Source organism: Lathyrus oleraceus, chromosome 5 (genome assembly GCF_024323335.1).
Source record: "Lathyrus oleraceus cultivar Zhongwan6 chromosome 5, CAAS_Psat_ZW6_1.0, whole genome shotgun sequence".
NCBI classification, from domain to species: Eukaryota; Viridiplantae; Streptophyta; class Magnoliopsida; order Fabales; family Fabaceae; genus Lathyrus; species Lathyrus oleraceus.
Genome location: NC_066583.1, coordinates 575102004 through 575124619, shown reverse-complemented (window position 1 = coordinate 575124619; position 22616 = coordinate 575102004). Strand labels below are relative to the sequence as shown.

The following is a 22616-nucleotide window of genomic DNA, read 5'->3' as shown; positions in this document are numbered from 1 at the left end:
GGATACAAAGATGAGTCTTTTATTCTGGCCTCTCAAGCTAGACAAGTGTTCTATGTCAATGATCCGAAAAGTACGAAATGGTCTATAGTTCTTTTTTCCAACAAAGTAATTGATGAAAACACTGGAGATCAAGGTGATATTGATGTTGAGATTGAATCGTTTACCAGAAATGATCAAGATGAGAATATTATATCAAATGATTCATATATTAGAAATGATCATAATGAGGGTATTTGGATCAATCCAACCGTCCGTGTTGTTAAGAGACATGTAGAACATATTCCAACCAAGAAAAGAAAGAGAACTTAGTGAAAAAGGTACAGGTCAAATGATTTTAAATGTTTTCTTTATTACAGGTAAAATGACTTTTATGATTTTAATTGTTTTTACATTTGTCATCTGATTTTAATTGTTTTCTTTATTAAAGGTAAAATGGCTATTATGAAGTCAATCATTCGTGCAAGAGACAAGGGTGTAAAATTTGAAGTACATTGGAGTGCTGAAGACCAACTAATTTTTTTTCATCAGGCTTGTGTCTCAATAGAGGATGGGTATCTACCTAAAGTTACTTTTGTAGTGGTCCAAAAGAGACATCACACCCGTCTCTTTCCTGTCAACCCCAAAGAGACCGATAGAAGTGGAAATATTATGCCAGGTTTTTTCAATATATTTCTCAACGCAGCTGGTATATATTATCATTTGAATTTATCACTTTTTGCTGATTTTGTTGTTCTAAATTGTCAAAGGAACCGTGGTAGACACCAGCATTTGTCACCCTAGGGAATTTGATTTTTACCTTAACAGCCATGCAGGAATTCAGGTAATATTAGCTATGTCATTTAACTTTATGCCATTGTTTACTATTTGTTGCTCAATCGCCTTTTGACAGTTCTGTGTTATTTGCATTTGGACGTGTTCTTTTTGCAGGGGACTAGTCGACCAACGCATTATCATGTGCTGTATGATGAAAATAAATTCACTGCAGACCAGCTACAGAGTTTGACCAATAACTTGTGCTACACGTAATGATATGATTTGCTTTTTTAATCTTAATTAATGTTTTCTAAACTTGTACTGTTTTCATTTAATTTTAGAAGCCTTCTGATACTATTTTTTTCCATTCAGTTATGCGAGGTGTACTCGATCTGTCTCAATAGGTTTGTTACTCGATTCCCCTTGCTTGTTTTTGTTTTAGGCTATACAAAACTTTAGTTTAACAAAAATGTTATCTTGTATGCAGTTCCTCTTGCCTATTATGCACACTTGCTATTATTCACCATGGGTGGATGGGCGTTATTTTGTTTAGTATTGGTTAGAACTACTAGACAACTTTTGGATACAGTGGTCACTGGGTGTTGGTTGCTATGGATCTTTTGAGACTAATAGTGTATTATCTCGATTCGTTATCGGGTGATTGGAGTAAATATCCGAGTATGAAGAATATGTTGTATATATGTTGTATATATGTTGTTGTACTTTTACTAAATCATGAATATGTTGTTGTATATTGTTGATCAAAGAATCATATATTAATGTTGTATATATGGAGGATTAATGTTGTATATAAATGGATTCATGTTGTATATATCAATGGATTAATGGTGTATAACATTGGATTAAAGGATGAAATCAATATGAATTTTACACTTTTGCAGCATGCGAACAGGTTACCAATTAAATATCCACTGTTTTTCAAACAAATTTTTTTAAAATAACTAACACTTTAGAGGGCGCTTTGTCCAGAAAGCGCCCTCTAAACACTTTACATTGACAACTTTAGAGGGCGCTTTTTCCTGAAAGCGCCCTCTAAACACTTTACATTGACAACTTTAGAGGGCGCTTTTTCCTGAAAGCGCCCTCTAAACACTTTACATTGACAACTTTAGAGGGCGCTTTTTCCTGAAAGCGCCCTCTAAACACTTTACATTGACAACTTTAGAGGGCGCTTTTTCCAGAAAGCGCCCTCTAAGGTGTCCCTTTATGGACCACTCCAGAGGGCGCTTTTCTCTGAAAGCGCACTATAATGTGGCCACTTTAGACAGCGCTTTCTCCAGGAAAACAAAGCGCTGTCTTTACCTATGCCAGCGCCAGATTAGAGGGCGCTTGAAAGCGCTGTTATAGGCCAAAATAAGCGCCCTCTTTTCCCTTATTTGGCGTAGTGGATGGATCTGACCATTGGTCGACGCAGACCAGAGGGTCCTAGATCTTGGCCGATGCAGATGGTGAGTCCCGGGTCTTTGACCGACACTGTTGTATCAAGTGTGAGTAGTGTGGATGACAGTCCCACATTAGTTAGAAATATGGAGACTTGAACATTTATAAGTGAGAGAACCCACTCACCTATCACCTTAAGCTTTTTGGTGAATATGTGGTATGTCTCTCACAAAGGTGTTGCTCTAAAAAGAAGAAGTCTCACAATGTTCAATGCTCCATAGTGAAAAACTTCCCCAACAGACACGAAACAAGTAGTATATAGTAATTTGATTGGATATATGTGTAAAAAAAATTAACACTTTTAATTCATGCATATTAATATCTTATAATATACTTATTATAATTTAGGTTTAATATGTCTCATATCTCAATCTCAAAGTTCATTTTGGTCTTTTAAATTAAAAAATATTCATATTAATCTCTTTACTTTTTAAATCGCATTATGTTAGTCCTTTTCGCCTATTAAATAATAAATTTAACTGTTGATTTTTGAGTTTTCCCGTATCAATTAAACAAAAAGAACAAACATAATATATTTTAAAGTTAGGAATAATATAGATTTTTTTAAGTTTATGGACAAAAACAAACTCCCAAAATTAACAAATATAATTTTAAAATATATCTTTTAAAATATTCAATAATATTTTGTAATCATGAAATAAAATATTTTATACTATATTTTTAACAAACCCGTGCATTCGCATGGATAGTTGCCTAGTTATATTAAAAGCTTATGCTATTGATGTTTCTTGATTGCAGCTAAGTACACTCAGATTAATTTGTGGGAGGTGTGACATCTTGACATTTTTTAGAGTTATTTCCTATTTTTTCTAATTTTATTATTATGATTGAAAATTGCAAAAAATACGTTAAAAAATCAAATTGGCTTTTATATTCAACCTGATTAATTCAATTTGTGAAATAATAACGAATTCACTTCATTAATCATTCAAGTAGTTTAAATTTTTTGAAGTAAATGCAATTTACTTTATTAATATGATTCATTTAATTATATATTTGTGCATCTCTAATTAAGAAGTAGACTATATTTTTTTAGAAGTATTTCTGATTTTAGAATTGAAAATATGTTTTTAATGTAGCATTTAAATTCCTCTCTCTACTTCTATTTAAAAATATTTTAAAAAAAACCGTTCAAATTCAAATTTTAAAAATGTTAATTTAAAATAATAATTCGAACTTGGAAGTTTAAAACTAAATTTTTCTTAAATTATAGAACCTGAACTCGTAAAATTTAAGTTTTGTTTTTTACTAGTTCTTTTATTATTTAATACAGTTTAGATTTATAGGATTAAAATGTGAATTTTCTTAAAAAAATATATTTGAATTTTAAAATTAAAAAAAAAGTTTTTAAGATTCACAACTCTTTATCAATATCTGACTTAATTACTATGAGTTCAATATCAGTCCGATTCAATGTCTACTAAACAATTTGGAAACTTTATTCTAATTTTTTTTAAAGTTTTAAACAAAAGTTTTATCAAATATACCCTAGTATAAATCATTTAAAAAAAATTATATACTCAATTATAAATACGAATAAATTATTAATATTATAATTATGTTTTGCGAAATTAAGATTTTAAAAATTGAACACGTGGACCTCAATCTCAAAAAGAAATCATGGTCGTTGGGCTACATTACACCAATACCGTTGTCAAAATTAGGGACGAGTTGGAAAAGGTTATAAATCAACTTTAATTATGCTTTAAATTTTGAAAATTATTTTGATGACTCTATCTCACTCTTAAATTTGATGATAAAGTTTAAATCAGATTAGTTTAAGACAAAATCGGATTGCTTTAAATTTTGAAAATCATTTTGATGACTCTATCTCACTCTTAAATCTGATGATAAAGTTTAAATCAGATTAGTTTAAGACAAAATCGGATTGCTCCAAATTATATATTAAAAAATTACTTATAAAATATTTAAATATGAATTAAATATTAAAAAATTGATTATAGTATTTTAAACATATATTTGAATAAATAGATTTTAAAATAAAGGTATCAACTTTTATTTTTATTTTTTATTAGTAGATAAAGTTGTAATAATAACTATTAAAAATTGGATCTTACAATATCTGAAATAGAATTTCCAAAGAGGGATCATAATTTGTTGTTTTTTCTTATATATTTATTAATAACAATTTAAAATAAATCATATTCAAGATTTAAAAAAATTAACATTTGCAAACGTGACAAACAGAAAGATAAACTTACTTTTACTAATTAAAATAATTCATAATAGTACTATAATTATGCAAAAGAAATATATAATTTACTCATACATAATAATTACAACGACGAAACTACATGCATGCATAATAAAACGGATTAGAATAGTTGAAAACATGCATGCATAATAAAACGGATTAGAATAGTTGAAAACATGCATGCATAATAAAACGGATTAGAATAGTTGAAAGATGAGCTGTGTTCTAAAAAAACGTCACAGGTTGATTGGTCTTTAAAATCTTACCAATGATATTTCCAAACCAAATCACAATTAATTTGAACAAACAAGTTTATAAGAGAATAAAATTTTATTAAAATTTGACAACAAATAAAAATTGATAATTATTCTATTACATCGATCCAATTGTTGAGACGCGGATTCGAATCAACCACATATCATTTGTTTAACCGTCAAGAAATATAATTGCAGAGATGCGGATTCGAACCAACGACGTCTCGTTTATTCAAAGAGATTTAAACTAATATAAAAAATAATAATAAGAGTTTTGTTAAACACAATTTTACATGATGTCTCGGTTTAATCAAAGACTCGTAATATTACCCCATGCATTACTTGATTGCACCTCATTTGACAACCCATTTTTTTCTTTTTCGACTGCCTTTTTTTCTTTTTCGACTTTTTCTTTTTCAAATCTGGCAGTAGTGTTGAGATGCATCATTGGTGATATTGGTCTTGGAGCTCCAGTTTTTGTCTCAAATGCTCTCACACAAATATAACCTATATAAAATATAAGTAAGACATTACATATTCTGTTCTTACCATCAAATAGGAATTCATACAAAACCAATTAATATATTATTTTCTTACCTTCGTTGAAGAATTCTCTGACCTTTTCAGCCGACATACCTGCATTGATATTTGATGGAATAGTCATTATAATTCATGCCAAAGTAAAATAATACTAAAACACGATATCTCATTTGAATCATTTACCTCTTGTAATGGCTGATGTCCCGGTACCGAAATATGTTTTCTGTTTTGTTAGAGACCATAACAACCTTCTAGGAACATTTATCGGTTTTATCATTGATGCAAAATCAGCAAAAACCTATACAAAAAATTGACAGTAAAAACTTTTCAAGACATTATGTACTTAATGAGACAAACCAGCATTAGTTTTGATTATTTACCTCGTTAATTTGAAAGTATGTACTTAATGAGACAAACCAGCATTAGTTTTGATTATTTACCTCGTTAATTTGAAAGTATGTTCCGTTCAGGGGAAAATACCCTTTCATTGCAGTTCGGCATGGTATCTGTTACATAAATTATTATTCAATCTATAACTCTCTGATTTATATAAGAAATAGAATTCAGAGTGCAACAGTGGTTTCATTATTTAACAACTCACCAGAAGTGTTCCAGGAACTGTTTGACTTTTATCTTCATCTTGTAAGTCAGATGTATTTGATTCAGCTGAGCTTTCTAATTCCGCTATTTAAGAATACACATACAATAGATATTTATGCTTTATACTTTTAAAAAAAATACAATTTTTTTTCAAGTAATATTCCATATATATATATATATATATATATATATATATATATATATGAATTCTTAGCAATTTAGTAATAGTTATACACAAGATAAAAGATGAAGAGAGTACCTTGTAGCCATTCCATTAGAAGATAAGGGGAAGGATCATCATGTAGACGTGGAGCATGCTGTAAAAAAAGAAAAAAGAAACATGAGTCCATATATTTTATGTGTGCATAATAATAGCTTAACTTGTGATTATTTTGATACATACCTCTCTTAGGAGAGGGTGATCATCTGGGAGAACATAACTGAACAGAAAAGAAAAAAAAAACATATAAGACTTCAGATATAATGAATACAAAATTAAATATTAACTTAATTAACTTAATTAATTTAATAGAGATAATACAACTACAAATAATTTTAAAATATGAAGAAATCCAAATATAAAAATACAAGGAAGAGATAAACTTACACTGTGCGCTCGGTTTTGAGACGGCTAGCTTCTTTCACTTTTGGTAAAGGGGTGTTTGCAGCACAGGGATGTAATGTAACTAGAGCCGTTGATGTATTCATGCCATGGTCAAATCCATCGAAAAAATTATCAAGGGTCTTTGGCAAGCATGATGTATTCATGCCATGGTCAAATCCATAGAAAAAATTATCAAGGGTCTTGGGCAAGCATGATGATCCTTGACTACTTAGGTTGAATGTCAGCATATCTTCCATGTCTTCATCATCTTGGTTATTATAACCATAGTAAATCTCTTCATCATGCTTTGTTTCAAAATCAACCAACTCTGTTCTTTGAGGTTCCGGTGATGCAGGCATCTCAACTATAGGCTCACATTCTTTAATCTCATTCGGAACAAACGTCAGTGCAGAGTTGCTTAGCAAATCAGAGTACGGATTGGATGGCAAGGCAAGTCTTTTGCTGCATATATATATATATATATTAGAACATCTTTATACCAAAACCAAATTTAGACGAGAAATTGAAACAATGTGTATGTGTGTTAATGGTAACATTACAACTGTTAAGTGAAGTTATAGATAATACAACTGTCTCTTAAAGCTTGTGAGGTAGGTTTAGAATAGTGTATATTTTATTGGCCCAAACAAATAAAATTACATTCAGATAACAAAATTCCTAAAACCAATAATATATGTTGTCAAAGCTCTTGATTTCCCTCCGATAAATCAAGTCATAACATATTCTCAAAATTTAATAAATAAATGCAACACATACCTTGCAAGGGAACTTTGATAATGTTTACACCCCATTTTCATTGGACAAGCATTGCAGTTTGGGTGTTTCTTTGTGCAAAAAACCTACACAATATTTTAACAAGATTTTAATTTTCTTAATAGAGAGATTAAAATAAAAACGTATTATTTTGAATAATGTTAACCATGTACCTTTCCAAATGTTATCAGCTGATAATGCAATTCATACCTATACAAAGCCACGTATCATGTTATGTGTAAAGATATATTAATCTAATACAAAGATCAAACAGATTAAAAAGATTGTTGATAATTACAATGTACGATGATCAAGAGTGCAGAGTCTTGGCCAGAGATACTGTTGAATTTTGTTCGAATCTGGAAATCTGTTATAAAACGAAATAGTGTAGTCAATGAATTGTAGTATATAGGCTTTGCTAGATAAATGGTAGATTTTTGTTCAAATCTTGAAATCTGTTTTAAAACAAAATAGTGTAATTAATGAATTCTAATATAAGACTTACTCCTCTAAATTATGTATTTCCATTGATTCTGGCAATGGTTGCAGAGGAACCCAGCCTAATCGTACTACGATTCTTGCAACATTTACATCCACCTATTAATATTGACAAATCTTTTTATGAGTAAAAAATATACAGATCTAACAAACATAGCTTTCATTCATTAAAACAAAAACATCTGTCTACGTATTTTCTTACCGGGAAAGCAATATGTTGAAGTGCTAGAAGTCTTATGCATTCCACACTTTTCAACCCCAATCCATGTATGCTCAAAAGATATTCCCTTTAACATAAAAAATGTACTTGGTTAGAAATACTCATGATGATGACTAATAAAGACAATTTATAAATACAAGAAGTTGCAAAGGGACATGATGTTTAGACTTACTTTGCATCCAGTGGTGGAATATATCTTAGCCATTCTAAGTCCATGTTTCCAGTGGTGGAATATAACATGTTCAGTAATTCCTACAAATATATGATAATGTACTAGTTCAATCATTGCCTTAATAATATGTCAAAAGATACTACAAATATACCAAGTACTAATATATTTGTACCACTACTCTGCCAGCAATAATGAATTGTTGACCGCGAATTGCAATAGCTTTCGCAACATCACCAACTTTTGCGTCTTTTACTGCTTTCCAATCAACAAAATCCATGTAATCATCGTGTCGGGGCTTATCACTGTGGTATTTTCTTAGTGTATCCCAATATTGTCGTTTCTTTTCCAATAGCATCTCTTTTTCTTCTTGATTCTTGGTTTTTTTTGTAGTAGGGATTTCTTTCTTACCAAAATTTATGCTGGAAGAACCTGTGTTTCTCTCCACAGAAGTAGAATTGTATCCAGTTCCTCTGTTATCAACTTTGGGATATTCATTGGCAGAATTGTATTCAGTTCCTCTGTTATCAAGTTTGAGATATTCATTGACTTTCTCAACTTCCATTTCTTCATCTTTGCCACCTTTCATCTCTATATCAAACTTAGGATCTGACAATACCGTATTGTTGTCTTTTTCACAGCTAACTGATTTGACAGGGAATTGTGCAGCAAGTGACATGAATGCAGAACTATAGAAACAATAGTTAGTATTAATATTCAACACATAGAAAAATTGGATAAATTTTTTTTCTATTTAACTTTACCTTGACAAATAGTCAGACACATTTTGAGTTAAAAAAACTCCAACCACAGAATCCAAAATTGATCCTTTCCATGGTAAGAATCTTCTATCACCTACAAAGTTTACAAATGTATCTTTTAACAAATGACAAAATAACTTAAAACTAGAGGACTAACTCATAATTTGCAATTGATTTACATATATAACTCAGTATGCTACAAAAAAAATTAATTAACGTGTTGATTAAAGAACTCAAATTGGTATTTAATGAGAGCATATTAACACCATTTATTACAAAAAAAGATTTGAATACTCATTATTATATGGGTATATTATGTCAAACACCAATAGAAAGATATAAGGTTGAAATGCAAAATTTTACAGTGGAATCTTTTATAGACAATTCTTTATCGTCTGTCTCTAGAGCCTAGAGGATTGCCTATAAAAGATTCCACTATAAAACATTTCCTCGAGTTCCTCTATTCATGTTACATCCTAGAAAGTAAATTGATTTTCTTTTAATTAAAACATAAACCAAAACTAATCTAATTCAACTTATGGAAACTAAGTCATCGTCGATATTCAAAGACATATTTTAAAATTTTATAAAAGAATTTCAAACATGTAAAAAACAGAATATGAAATCAACTGAGAAGAAAACATACCTTGTGTGTCTTGCATCTGATCTAAGAATGATCGAACCACATTCTGATAGAGCTTTCTTATATTCTCCCATTGCATCCGTTTCTGTTCATCCTTTTCATCGTGTCCTCTTTCAGCAACAAGCAAGTTCCATACTCTTAATGTCTCTTCATCAAGTAAAACATCAACTCTTGAAGATCGTCGTTTATAAATAACTAAGTCCCCTGATTTGTTTTTGGCACCTAACTTATTTTTCTTTCGATGATCTTTTTTCTTCAAAGATGTCAGTTTCTTTAGTATAAGTCTCAATTGTCTGCTCAGTCTAGAACTTCCTTCTACACGTAAATTTTCAAAACATTTTCTCTTTTTCTTAGAAAGACTTGATCTTTTCCCTTTTGCAAAAGGGGTTAAGACTTTTACCAAACGCATTCTTTGTCTTCTAATCCTTTTCCGCTTACACATCAGTGGAAAATTTCCTCCAACTCTTCTGCTCTCAACTAGAGATAAAGATGACAATGAATTTAACTTCTGATAACTCTGCAGTGAATTATATTCAATGGCAGATTCATTGGTTATAGTAGAATTCTCAAATCCACCATGATCAACGGTTGAACCTTTGAAATTTTCCAAAAATGGTAGAGAGATGAAATTGCTATCATCATCAAATAATGGTCGCTGACACTTAGGAGTTTTTCTGACATAAGGTTTTCTCTGCTTCGGAGTTGAAGGCTTTGGAGTGGCACTGCTTTGCGGATGAGATTTCTTTGCTCTCTTGGGATTTTGAGAGACCACTTTAGGCCGATATACCTTTCTTTTAGTTTGTTTTTGCTGCTCATCATTACCATCCTTTTGGCTATTCTTCTTTTTCGTTGAAGACAATGGTGTACATAGTTCAATATTTTCACCTGCATAGTCATAGAAGGTTAATTATAAACATTTCAATGTTCTTGAGACAGGGATACCATGCCCGTTTCGAAATACCTCATTTGTAATGCTCCAAAAATAATAACAAAAATACTGACACCATGATGCATAACATAAGCAATATTGTGTCTGACAACAACTTCTATCACAATATCTTTGATAGAATAGTAAAAACAATTTGAGGACACAAGTAAATACGTCAACGAGGTCCTTCAATCATCGAGTGATGAAAATAACAGACTTAGCCAAAAGCACACCAACATTACAGTCATGAGTATTATCATCTAACTGGTTATTTTAAGCATAGAACATAATGAGTAGAATGAAAATAAAATCTTCAATATAGACACATTGATAATAAGAATGCATCATCTACGTTTACTCAAATGCATGAAGTGTGTGATGAGTTTATCGTCATTGAAGACTCAAGTCAAAACTCAACCAAAAATTAACCAATTGAGCAGACAAGTACTAAAAAATCCTAAATTTCAATTGATCCGGTCCCAAGATTCAAATCTCTAAACTTAATAAAAAACACAAGAGGGGCTCATTTACACAGAACTTTTGGGACACATTGCTCATTCATATTCCTTGAACTCACTAGATGAGTAACAACTACACCCTTAATAGAATTCCGTGCTACTAACATACGATGAGAAAACTCCAACCTTTTACCTTCCTAAGTGTTAAGTAGTGAAGTACGGGTTCAAATCAGAAACTAATTTACTACTAATTTGCTTAAAATTTTTGGTAAAACATGGTATTAAACTATTAACAAAGATCTCTTTGCAAACCCTGGACCAAAAGTGCAACACCAAACTAATTTTCCATGTTTGCTTCCTCTATATTCAATCCTACCCTTGAAAATACCGAAATTAGTGGCAAAAGTGCTCTTACGATTAACTCAAAGGTGTGAGCATTGTGAGAAAAGTTACATTGAGAAAAAACTTCGAACACATCATCTGCAAGGTTGAAAAAGCCATCGCTGTCAATCACGTTCTGTCCAGCACTAGAATCAGACCAAGGTACTTTATCCTCTGAATCGGATTCGGCACCACTCGGAAACTGAGAGATTGCCATTGCCGTCAATGCTGTTTTGAATTAGTTTCAATTCTAGGAAAAGAGTTTAACGCAATCCTAGAAATCAGCATAATTATGAGGCGTGCGAGTGATTGCGATAGGATCAATGACAGTGAAAACAGTGAGTGTATCTATCATCAAACTTTTATCGCTTGTGATGATTCTTCAGAACTCTGAAGTTAGTTCTGATTCAAGAACTCATAGAAATTCAAACTCAGAACTCAGAGTTCTCGAGTGACGGCACAGAGATACAAGGGTTTTGCTTGTGACGCAGGGTTTGTTTTTGCTTTCTAAAACGGTATACTCTTTTTTTTTAAATTCAGTTTTTTTTTAAAACCTAAATTTGAATAAAATAAAAAATTAGAAAATCCATGGATCCTCCTAAGCCCAAATCCTAATGATGTGCTGATCTATTTTTGATCATTTTCGATCATGTATCAAATCAAAAATTATATATTTAAACTATAAAAAGTGAATTAAAGTAAGTTGTAAAAAAATAAATAGTAAAAAATTTTAGTATTTTTTTAACGGTATTTTGTCGCATTTTTTAACCGTATTTAATTCAGAAAATGAATATAAGGAATAGATGCAAGACATATTTTCACCTTTTATTTAAAGAAGAATATGAAATTTTATCAAACTTTAATAAGGTAGACAATATAAAAGGATTTCAAAAAGATGAGGTAAAAGAAGTTTTGGAAAAGATTACTAATAGCAATGAGGACTGAAATAACATACATTTAAAGTGTGGAAAGTTTTGGAGATGGAAGAATCGAGTGATTCATTAAATTTTTAATGAAATTAATGAATGAAATTAATGAGGTCAAAGAAAATACTTGAAAATCAATTTTTTTTATCCAATTTATAAAAATAAGGAGGATATACAAAATTTTATAAATCATATGGGAATTAAACTTATAAGACATATAATAATATTATGACAAAACTAATTGAAATGGTATAAGAAAAGAGACTCAAATTATTGATTATCAATTTAATTATTGATTATCAATTTAGTTTTATGTATTAGAGGTGAATTAAAAAAGTGATATATTTACTGCAACCTATAATAGAGAGATATTAGATTATAAAACTTACATTTAATTTTCATTGATTTGAAAACAGCTTATGATAAAATTCTAGAGTTTTTTTGAAAAGTGTGAGGATTTGACAAGTGTGAGGACATATAATTATATCATAAAAACTTTCCTCTTTTATTTTAGTTTTAAACACACTCACAAAATACAATACTTACAAAAATACAATAACTTAAACTACCATATACTACGTAAATTAAAAGATATTTAATAAAAATTATCAAACCCTGTCATTTTCTAAATATAAAATTTACAATTTTTCTTATTTTTAACATCACAATATTGATCATAAAATTGAAAAATAATAACTAAAAGAAAAATATTAAAACTAAGTATTATAAATACGTATTATGAATATTATTTTATTTTCAAATAATAATTATGAATATTAGTTAATACTAAATAATAATAATAATAATAATAATAATAATAATAATAATAATTATGATAAAAATAAAAATAATAATAAATTCATATTATAAATAAATAAATAAAGCATAAAATACTAACCGATGGGAGCTAATCGTGTTTTACTTGATTTTCCCTTAGTCTTACTTGATTTTTCCTTGGTCTTACTTGATTCTCCCGAGGTCGCTCCAAATAAAACTAAAATTAAAAAGTTAAATGATTAATATTTTAACATGTGCTTATTAAAAAAAGGGACAAACAAATATAGAATTATCCGTTTGAATAGTAGTTTAAAATAATTAATGTGCAATCATTTGTTTTACATCATGAATTTCTTAGAGTAAAACAATTTATTTTTATCAAATAATACATCCTTTAATATATATATATATATATATATATATATATATATATATATATATATATATATATATATATATTATATATATATATATATATATATATATATATATATATATATATATATATATATATATATATATATATATATATGAAAAAAAGAGGATAAATCATGTGAACGCTAATAATAATAATAATAATAATAATAATAATAATAATAATAATAATAATAACTGTTAATAGTAATAATAATAAAATCACATTATAAATAAATAAATAAAAACATATATTACTAACCGGTGGGAGTTGGGAATGTCTTGCTTGATTCTCCACTGGTAGCTCCAAATAAAACTAAAAGTAAAAAGTTAAATGGGTTAGAAAGATCAGAAAGACATGTGGTCAAACAAACATATATTACTAGGGTTTTTTTTTCACATCAATACTAGTGTTTTTTTTCATATGTATTTAATTCAATATTTTAAAATTTGTATAGAGGATTAAATTGGCGAGATTATGGTTTAATCAATTGAATCAAATAACTAATAAATAAGTAAAACATAGGTATTAAACAAATATTACTTCAAAAAGAAAATAAAAAATAGTTGAATCAACTTTGCCTTTGGGTTGATCCAGCTCTAAAAGACTTAAATCAAATGTAGTTGAACTTGATGGACTAGTTCTAAAAGCAACGATCCAATCATGTCTCATCATATTTATAATTAAGATAAACAAAGTGACACAATTATGATATATGAGCTAATGTACACTATCCATATAGATAAATTAAAATAGGTCTTAATTATTTTAGAGGTTTATAATTTTTTTCATATATACATTCACTTCAATATTTAAAAATCATATTAAAGATCAAACCGATCAGATCTCTAAATTGTAGTTTAATCAATATTTGAAAGAAATTAATTTCTTTAAAAAGAGTTAGTTAAATCATCTTCGGTTTGATTCGTCCATAAAAGATTGAGATCTATTATGATTGAATTTGATGTTTTAATTCTGATTTTTTTTTAAATCAAACCAAATCAATCCTTTATTTTGTGATTGTTCAATTTTTTGTCTCATTAAATCGAATAGACTCCTTACACCCTAACAAATACAAAATAAAAAGTAGGTTATTGTGCAAATCATGTAAAATATATTCATAAACATAAGATATGTGGAAATAGAATTTAGTGTTCATTTACCATGATTAGACCGACGATCTAGATTATTGGCTCCACCACCTCCAACTAATAAGTTGGAATATGGAAGTTCAACAAATGAAGTGTTTTCTAATGCTTTATTTTTAGTCAATTTCTCAAGAGAAACATTGACACTAGCATTTGCGATGTTTTGTTGCACAGGCATAGGAACCTTTGAAGGAGTGTAAAGAACCCAACGTTTTTGTCTAGCATCATAGTATTCCATCGAGTTCCTTTAGATATTTTCAATGTGGAAACACAAACCATTATCTATGTTTATATAGGAAAACAATAAACGGAAATTAAGTGAAATGAGATCGAGAATGTTACCGTTGAGAATGAGAATATTACCGTTAGAATGAACAAATAATAGAAAATTAAGTGAATATGGATTGAGAATAGAATGTTACCGTTAGAACGAACAAATATGTTAAGTTATTTTTTATAATATTATTTGAGCTTTCTAATTCAATATTTTAAAGGATCAAAAATGAATTCTTATTTTAGCTTTTTCATTTTCTAAATGATAATTTACTATTAGAATCATTTTCATATGTTTTAATAGAATAAATTGCTTTTTATTATTTTAACTTTTTTATTTATAACAAGTTAATTATTATAACTTTTAATACATTGCTTTGTAAATTTGTTTATAAATGATAATAGTTTGTAAAAATAAATATACTAATGATTTAAAATTTTGTTTAGAATGAACCATTGATATGATCAGATGCATGTAGTCTAGTGGCTGAAGTTCATTCTTTAAAGATTATCAAATAGAATGTTGTGAATTCAAACCCGCATGATTGATAGATAGATAGATAAATAGATAGATAGATAAATATCTTAAATTTAATGTGATAAATTAATTTAAAATAATTCATGGATTACTTTAATATATATAATTCATGGATTTAAATATATATATATATATATATATATATATATATATATATATATATATATATAATATATATATATATATATATATATATATATATATATATATATATATATATATATATATAACCATGGATTATTTTAAAATATTTATAAATTATAAGTTAATTTGGATAAATTATTTATTATCCTTAACTTTAATGTGATATTGATATCCCATTAGTAAAATTCATTCAAAATCGTAAATAATTTAATATAAATTAATATAAAAAATATATATAAGTTTAAGTAACAAATACACACTCAATCAAATTTCATTGATATGAAATCAATTTTCCTTACTTTGTGTATAATGAGAAAATAAAATATAAATAAAGATGATATCTGAAATTTTAATATATGAATTAAAAATTAAGACGAAATTTATCAATTTCTCAAATAATTTTTTATTTATATTTCATTTCAATGAGAATAGTGGATATAATATATACATCACTTATAACTTTTAAGATTTACTTTATTATATTTAGGCCGGCGAGTATAAAACTAAAAATAAAATTTAAAATATAATAAAATAAACCTTTAAAATTATATAAAATTTCACACTTTTATTTTTCTTTTAAAAAATAAAATAAATACTAATAATTATTGCTAAATATATATATAAAAGCCACCTAAAAAAGCAACAAATATCTTTCTATTTAATCTTGTGATTTGAGTTTATTATAGATTTACTTTATTTACTAAAAGTATAGAAATTTCGGATAAGTTCGCACATATATTATATTATTTGCGAGACGTGTCTCCAACGTGTCAAATATTATTATAGAAATGATGCGTTCTAATCTTATTTTGACGAAAAAAAATTTAATATGTTTCAACGTTGGATCTTAAAATTTCGATAATTAATATTGTTTGACTTTGATTTGAATAGTAATATACTTTGCATAGAGATTTAAACAAATAGCTTTGTCAAACAAAAGTGTGTCGTCATAAAAATAAACATATTAGAAAACAAAAGAAATGAGAACTTGAATTGTGTTTAAAATGAGTGATTGGGATAACTCAACTAATATGTGTTAGTTGAGTTAAATTGGTGTAAATTGTTTGTCTAGGTTTCAATCTCTGACGACGACAGTTATTTATATTTATGTATTAATGCAAACAAGTTGATGATATTAATCAAAAACTTTAAAATAGTTGTGTTTCAAAACAAATTCTAAAACACTTTTTTAAAAAATGTTTTGATAAAAACAATTACAAGAGTAAACAAATACCAACTAACAAAACTCTTTACACCAACTAACAAAACAAGTACATAATAGTAAGTTAAATGGTTCAGGGTTCAATCCTAGACGAAAATATTTATATATACTTATATATTAATATAAACAAATTGTTAATATTTATAAATCAATAATTTTTTAAATAAATCAACTTGATTATACTACCGTCTTCTCAATCTTTTGACTTGGTACAATTTAATATTTAAAGAAGTCACACTCTACTAAACCGAGTTAAAAGTAATATCAAATGAAATTATTAGATAGCTCTTTTAATGAAAAAAAGGCATAAATAAAAGTAAAAAAATATACTAAAAAGGATAAGATTTTTTTTTCTAAAACTTCACTTGAATTTTCAAAATAATTTTGTTCAAATGTTTCTCTTAATTTTTGTCTCACTACATTGGTGTATTAAAATCACTACAATAAATAACGTTTTTTATAATGAAACTTTCACCTCAGACAATAGAAAACTGAGATATAAAGGCAAGACGCGCTATTTTTTATCATTTAAAAAAATAAAAAAATCATACAATCCCTTGGTTTTTCATAACACCGAGGTGAAAAAATATCTCAGTATAAGATTCGATTCCCAGCTAACACAGTTTATCATTTTATTTGTTTATAAGTATAAACAAAATGTTCTAACATTTCGGTTTCCTATTTAACCGAAGGATTAGAACATAAGAACAAATATATCAGCGAAGATATTCAATAATAAGAGCAAATATTTGTTGTAAACAATTTATTATAATATTTTGTATAACCAATGTAATTTAAAAAAAAAAAAGAATTATTCACCTCGGTTTCCGTCATCACCGAGGTGATAGTTAAAAAGAGAAGATAAAAAATATCGGTTTTATAATAAAACTGAGGTGTTTAATCATTATATTTTACTATAAAAATACTCGTTAATAGATTTTACTCTAAGATTTTTCTGCCCTTGCAATCTATCTCACATAGTGATGTTGATGTTGTTGTATTTTTGTAATAAAATTCATATGTTGTCAATAAAAAAAATTGAGAAATTGATTGCTTTCCTCGATTGACAACATTGAGAAGTTTATTCCTAAAAACAATTATTAATTTCTCTTTCACGTTCTTTTTCACGTTCTCTATCATGTAAAAGCATTTGTCTTGAAAAAACTCAAGATAATGAAATCTCTCTAGAATGGATTGCAAATACAGAAAAAAATTCTCTTATTTGGAACAAATAACTTATTATAAATTTGGAAAGATATATTGTTCTGCAAGAATCCTTTGTCAAACTCATGATTTGTTTAAACAATTTATTTTATTATTCTATATAAAAACAATATAAAAATTATAAATAAAAAAATAGCCTTTTTCCTTCGGTCTTTAACAGAAATCGAGACGTGTGTAGTTGATTTGTTTGAACAATTTATTTTATTATTCTATGTAAAAATGTAAATATTAAAAAAAAAAACTTTTTCCCCTCGATTTTTAATAGAAACCGAGAGGTATTTGGCGTTTGGGTTGGAATATATTTTATTAAGGTAAGATATAAGTGTGTTTCTTCACCGTCCTTAAACGAATCTGTGCTGTCAATTTAATTAGTATCAACGGTCAAGACATTATCATTAGTGATCCTCGTGAAACCTAAAAGTCTCATTATAAAAGCATTATGAATATTAGTGAATCTATAAGAAACCCAAACATTATGAAACCCTCTATGTTTAATCAGAGCACTGTACCAATGTGATAGATTACAAGATTAGAAAAATTTAGGTTTTTAATATGTGGTTGGTGAAAGTACTATATTTACTTTGTAAGAAATGGATTGCAAGTGCAGAAAATTAATTGGGGTTCAAGGTTTGTGTTCTTATATAATCATATAACTAGATATTTATTTTATTTATCTAACTTTTTTTATTTTATATCAGGCACAAATGAATGCAAAAGTCATAGAAAATATATTTCATTTAACATTTGATATTCCTCAAAATAAATCAAACGAGGATCCTCAACATTTGCTCTTTTCCAATAGATCTAACTTTTGTTCTTCACCAACAGCGATGACGATGAAGAACAACATTTTTACTTTAATATTCTATGTAAACAATGTAATGAGAATATATATATTTACTTACTGGGGTTCGAATCCATGGCCATTTAAAGTAACCTATTAGTTATTTTTAAGACGAGGGATAAAGCTCCCACTTTTTATGCCACCCTTTATTACCTCGGCATTGTAAATGAGGTGAAATCCATTTTGCATCTGACATGATCTGTGTTATTTATAGTAGTGAATGTTGATCGTAATATATTATTTACAATACTCTTGAGAGAAAGTGTTGTTGCAAGTATTTGGGCATAATTGCGACGGTTGCACAAATTTTAGCATATTTATGGTCGCTTTTGTATGATTCATATTTTTCATGTCATTATTTTATGACCTCATACTATTGACAATTATATGGGTTGCTTGATATGTGACTACATACACATTAGGAGGGTGTATTATGAGGATTTGATAAACTTTTGTTTAAAATAAAATCATTTGTAAAATTAGAGTTTAAAAAGATTTTATAAAATGGGTAAATAAATAGACAGCGGAAAACCAAAAGAGAGAAAACTATTGGAAAGTAAAAGAGTTAAGAGAGATATATAGGTTTGGCCTATGATGGTCTACTCTTGTCCCCTAGAAATATTCTTGAAAGTATCCAATAAACTTGAGAATTTTTAAAAGGATTTTCTCACTTATAACCAAACGGCGAACAAGGCTTAGAACGGTTAGTCTCTAAACCATATAGTTTTTTCCACAAGCTGATCTCAAACCAAGATGGAGTTTTGAGTTGACTATCCTCCAAACTAATTGGGGTTTTATACAGGTTTACCACGAACCGAGATGATATTTTTACTGGGCTGATCTCGAAACAACTGAGCTTTTATACCAGTTTGAACTCAAGAACCAAGAGAGATTTTAATCAGACTGATCTCGAACAAATAGAGCTTTTAATCGGGATGAGCTCAAGAACCGTTATGGAGATTTTAGTGGCTAGTCTACACAGACCAAAAGAAATTTTTTTCTTCAAAAAGAAACTCATGAACCAAATGGAGACTTCCTAAGACAATTCCCAAAAGATACAAGCGCTTTTAAGTGATTTTGCTCGCAACCAAAATGATAACTTCCTACGAAAGAAATATTTACTCAATGTATAATATACTCTTGGTAAATTAACAATTCATCCCTCACCCAACACAATTAACTTCACTTAGACTCAAAAATACTCTTGAAGCACCATGGTTAAATATATGTAATAAAAGTTAGAGATTTAGAGAAATGATGATTCAAATGAAATATGAGTTTTAAACTTATTTTCTGGATGTTAAAAAGTGATAGAAAATCTCTCTATTTCAAGACATGAGTGTGGTATAAATTGGGAAATAATCCATGGGCCAATTCAATGACGTAATGGATTAGGCTAATTGATTAGACAACATAAATAATTGATTTTCAAGGCCACAAATGGAAGTTTTTGATACATAATTGTTGTCGATCATTAAGAGATTGTACCACTTGATTTTAGACTCAACCAAGCATGATCTAATCGATTAGGTTCATAATCTAATTGACCATTCAGTTAGAAAAGGTCTTACAATCAATTATGCACTCTTCTAATTAATTGGACAGGTCTAAAAAACATTTTTTAATAGTTTAAATAAAATGTGAGAGATTTCTTAAATGATTTGTCTATGTCGGGTGTGTTTAGGGGTGTGTGTGTGTGTGTGTGTGAGAGAGAGAGAGAGAGAGTGTGTGTGTGTGTGTATGTGTGTGTGTGCGTGTGTATGATTACCCATAATGTTTTCATAAATATCCTTGTACTTTTACAAGACATTGGTCACTCAGACAGAAATGGTCATGCGAGTTTTCACTCTTCCTCTCTTTCACAACTCAAGAGCTTCAAATCCTGGAATCTTTATTTTGACTTTAGCATCATACAAGAGCCATGAATTTTCTTTATGATGCTTGAGATATCTTCATGTTGAATATCATCATATGAGAGTTGAGAAGTCAAACCTTTGGTGGTCCTTGAAACCAGAGTCTTTACTTGAAATTCGTTTGACAAAAATGTTGACTTTAAATAAATGTCTTGATCTTTCAGATCATAGCTTGATTCGCGAGGATAGATTGATCATCCATATTTTGCATCTTTGACCTCTTATGTTATCTTCAACAGACACTTGACTTCACTGGATATCATTTTGTGTTAAGTATTGTCATCATAAAAAGTAAACAAATACTCAGTTAACTTGCACCTTTGTTATCAATAAGCTTCACTACCTTAGATCACTTTCATTATACTTGCAAGCACATAAATTCACATTCTCTCCCCATTTTGATGATGACAATCATCTCTCAGGAAGGTAGTAAAAGAGAAAACATATGGATAAATTTTGGAGTGGTTAAATTCCCCCTCACATGAGTAGAGAGTATATTGTACTCCCTCTGAGAGTATACTTCTCCCTCTTTGAAATAATAAAAAAGGCGAGAAATATGCTAAAAGATAATATGCAAGCACATAATTCACATAAATCAAATAAGATTAAAAGAAGGAAAAACACCACTTTATTATTAATTAAAACACTAGAATTCAATACTAAAAGGGAAAATCTAGGAATTATGAAGACTCTAGAAAGTAGAAAAACACACTTAATTGATTAATCTAGAACACATAAGTGAGAATACTCATTGTCATTAATATCATCCATCATCTCTTGAAATGTTTCTATTAATGATATCCATGTACTTTGCCAAGTTCTGAATGACCAGATCAGTTTGTTGAGAGGTTTTCAAAAGGATATTGATGATGATAACATTTGATGCGACTGGACATACTACATCTTCATCTTCATCCATTGATTTATTCCTCAGTTCTGCTCGAAAGACACGGATCCTCATACTACTAAGACAAGACTAATTTATCTTTGAGTGGATGAGATCCACTGATTCCCCCATAGTGTTGACTAAAAAATAGATAATATCTTGGTAATCAAATCTCCATGTGGTAATCTTGTTAGTCGACTTTGCTTGTAATAGATCATATATTTAACCATGGATTATTTTAAAATAATTCTCAATTATAAATTAATTTGAATAAATTATTTATTATCCTTAACTTTAATGTGATATTGATATCCCATTAGTAAAATTCATTTAAAATCGTAAATAATTTAATATAAATTAATATAAAAAATATATATAAGTTTAAGTAACAAATACACACTCAATCAAATTTCATTGATATGACATCAATTTTCCTTACTTTGTGTATAATGAGAAAATAAAATATAAATAAAGATGATATCTGAAATTTTAATATATGAATTAAAAATTAAGACGAAATTTATCAATTTCTCAAATAATTTTTTATTTATATTTCATTTCAATGAGAATAGTGGATATAATATATACATCACTTATAACTTTTAAGATTTACTTTATTATATTTAGGCCGGCGAGTATAAAACTAAAAATAAAATTTAAAATATAATAAAATAAACCTTTAAAATTATATAAAATTTCACACTTTTATTTTTCTTTTAAAAAATAAAATAAATACTAATAATTATTGCTAAATATATATATAAAAGCCACCTAAAAAAGCAACAAATATCTTTCTATTTAATCTTGTGATTTGAGTTTATTATAGATTTACTTTATTTACTAAAAGTATAGAAATTTCGGATAAGTTCGCACATATATTATATTATTTGCGAGACGTGTCTCCAACGTGTCAAATATTATTATAGAAATGATGCGTTCTAATCTTATTTTGACGAAAAAAAATTTAATATGTTTCAACGTTGGATCTTAAAATTTCGATAATTAATATTGTTTGACTTTGATTTG

At 28.1% G+C, this 22616-nt stretch overlaps 1 protein-coding gene and 1 long non-coding RNA gene across 4 annotated transcripts in view; one reads left to right on the top strand and one right to left on the bottom strand.

Moving 5' to 3' along the window:
* On the top strand, positions 1–821 carry LOC127086589 (uncharacterized). Its single transcript, XR_007789512.1, has 3 exons — positions 1–317; positions 428–655; positions 747–821. It is a non-coding gene; the product is annotated as an uncharacterized LOC127086589 (long non-coding RNA).
* A 3940-nt stretch (positions 822–4761) lies between these two features.
* The window catches only part of LOC127086587 (DNA glycosylase/AP lyase ROS1), a 48622-nt gene continuing 30767 nt past the window's right edge, over positions 4762–22616 (bottom strand). Inside the window, exons 2-21 of one of the 3 annotated variants that reach the window (XM_051027369.1) lie at positions 14562–14730; positions 13660–13713; positions 13105–13200; positions 9517–10398; positions 8874–8964; positions 8285–8798; positions 8113–8192; positions 7923–8007; positions 7728–7819; positions 7521–7589; positions 7396–7432; positions 7226–7308; positions 6452–6910; positions 6248–6284; positions 6104–6161; positions 5846–5928; positions 5685–5750; positions 5428–5542; positions 5302–5340; positions 4762–5211 (exon numbers count right to left, since the gene is read on the bottom strand). In XM_051027369.1, coding sequence (XP_050883326.1) covers positions 5015–5211; positions 5302–5340; positions 5428–5542; positions 5685–5750; positions 5846–5928; positions 6104–6161; positions 6248–6284; positions 6452–6910; positions 7226–7308; positions 7396–7432; positions 7521–7589; positions 7728–7819; positions 7923–8007; positions 8113–8192; positions 8285–8798; positions 8874–8964; positions 9517–10398; positions 13105–13200; positions 13660–13713; positions 14562–14730 — 3306 coding nt within the window. In that variant the 3' untranslated portion in view covers positions 4762–5014. Of the gene's footprint in view, positions 5212–5301; positions 5341–5427; positions 5543–5684; positions 5751–5845; positions 5929–6103; positions 6162–6247; positions 6285–6451; positions 6911–7225; positions 7309–7395; positions 7433–7520; positions 7590–7727; positions 7820–7922; positions 8008–8112; positions 8193–8284; positions 8799–8873; positions 8965–9516; positions 10399–11352; positions 11789–13104; positions 13201–13659; positions 13714–14561; positions 14731–22616 lie in introns of those variants that run through there. The other 2 variants (XM_051027370.1, XM_051027371.1) reach the window with 2 other exon arrangements.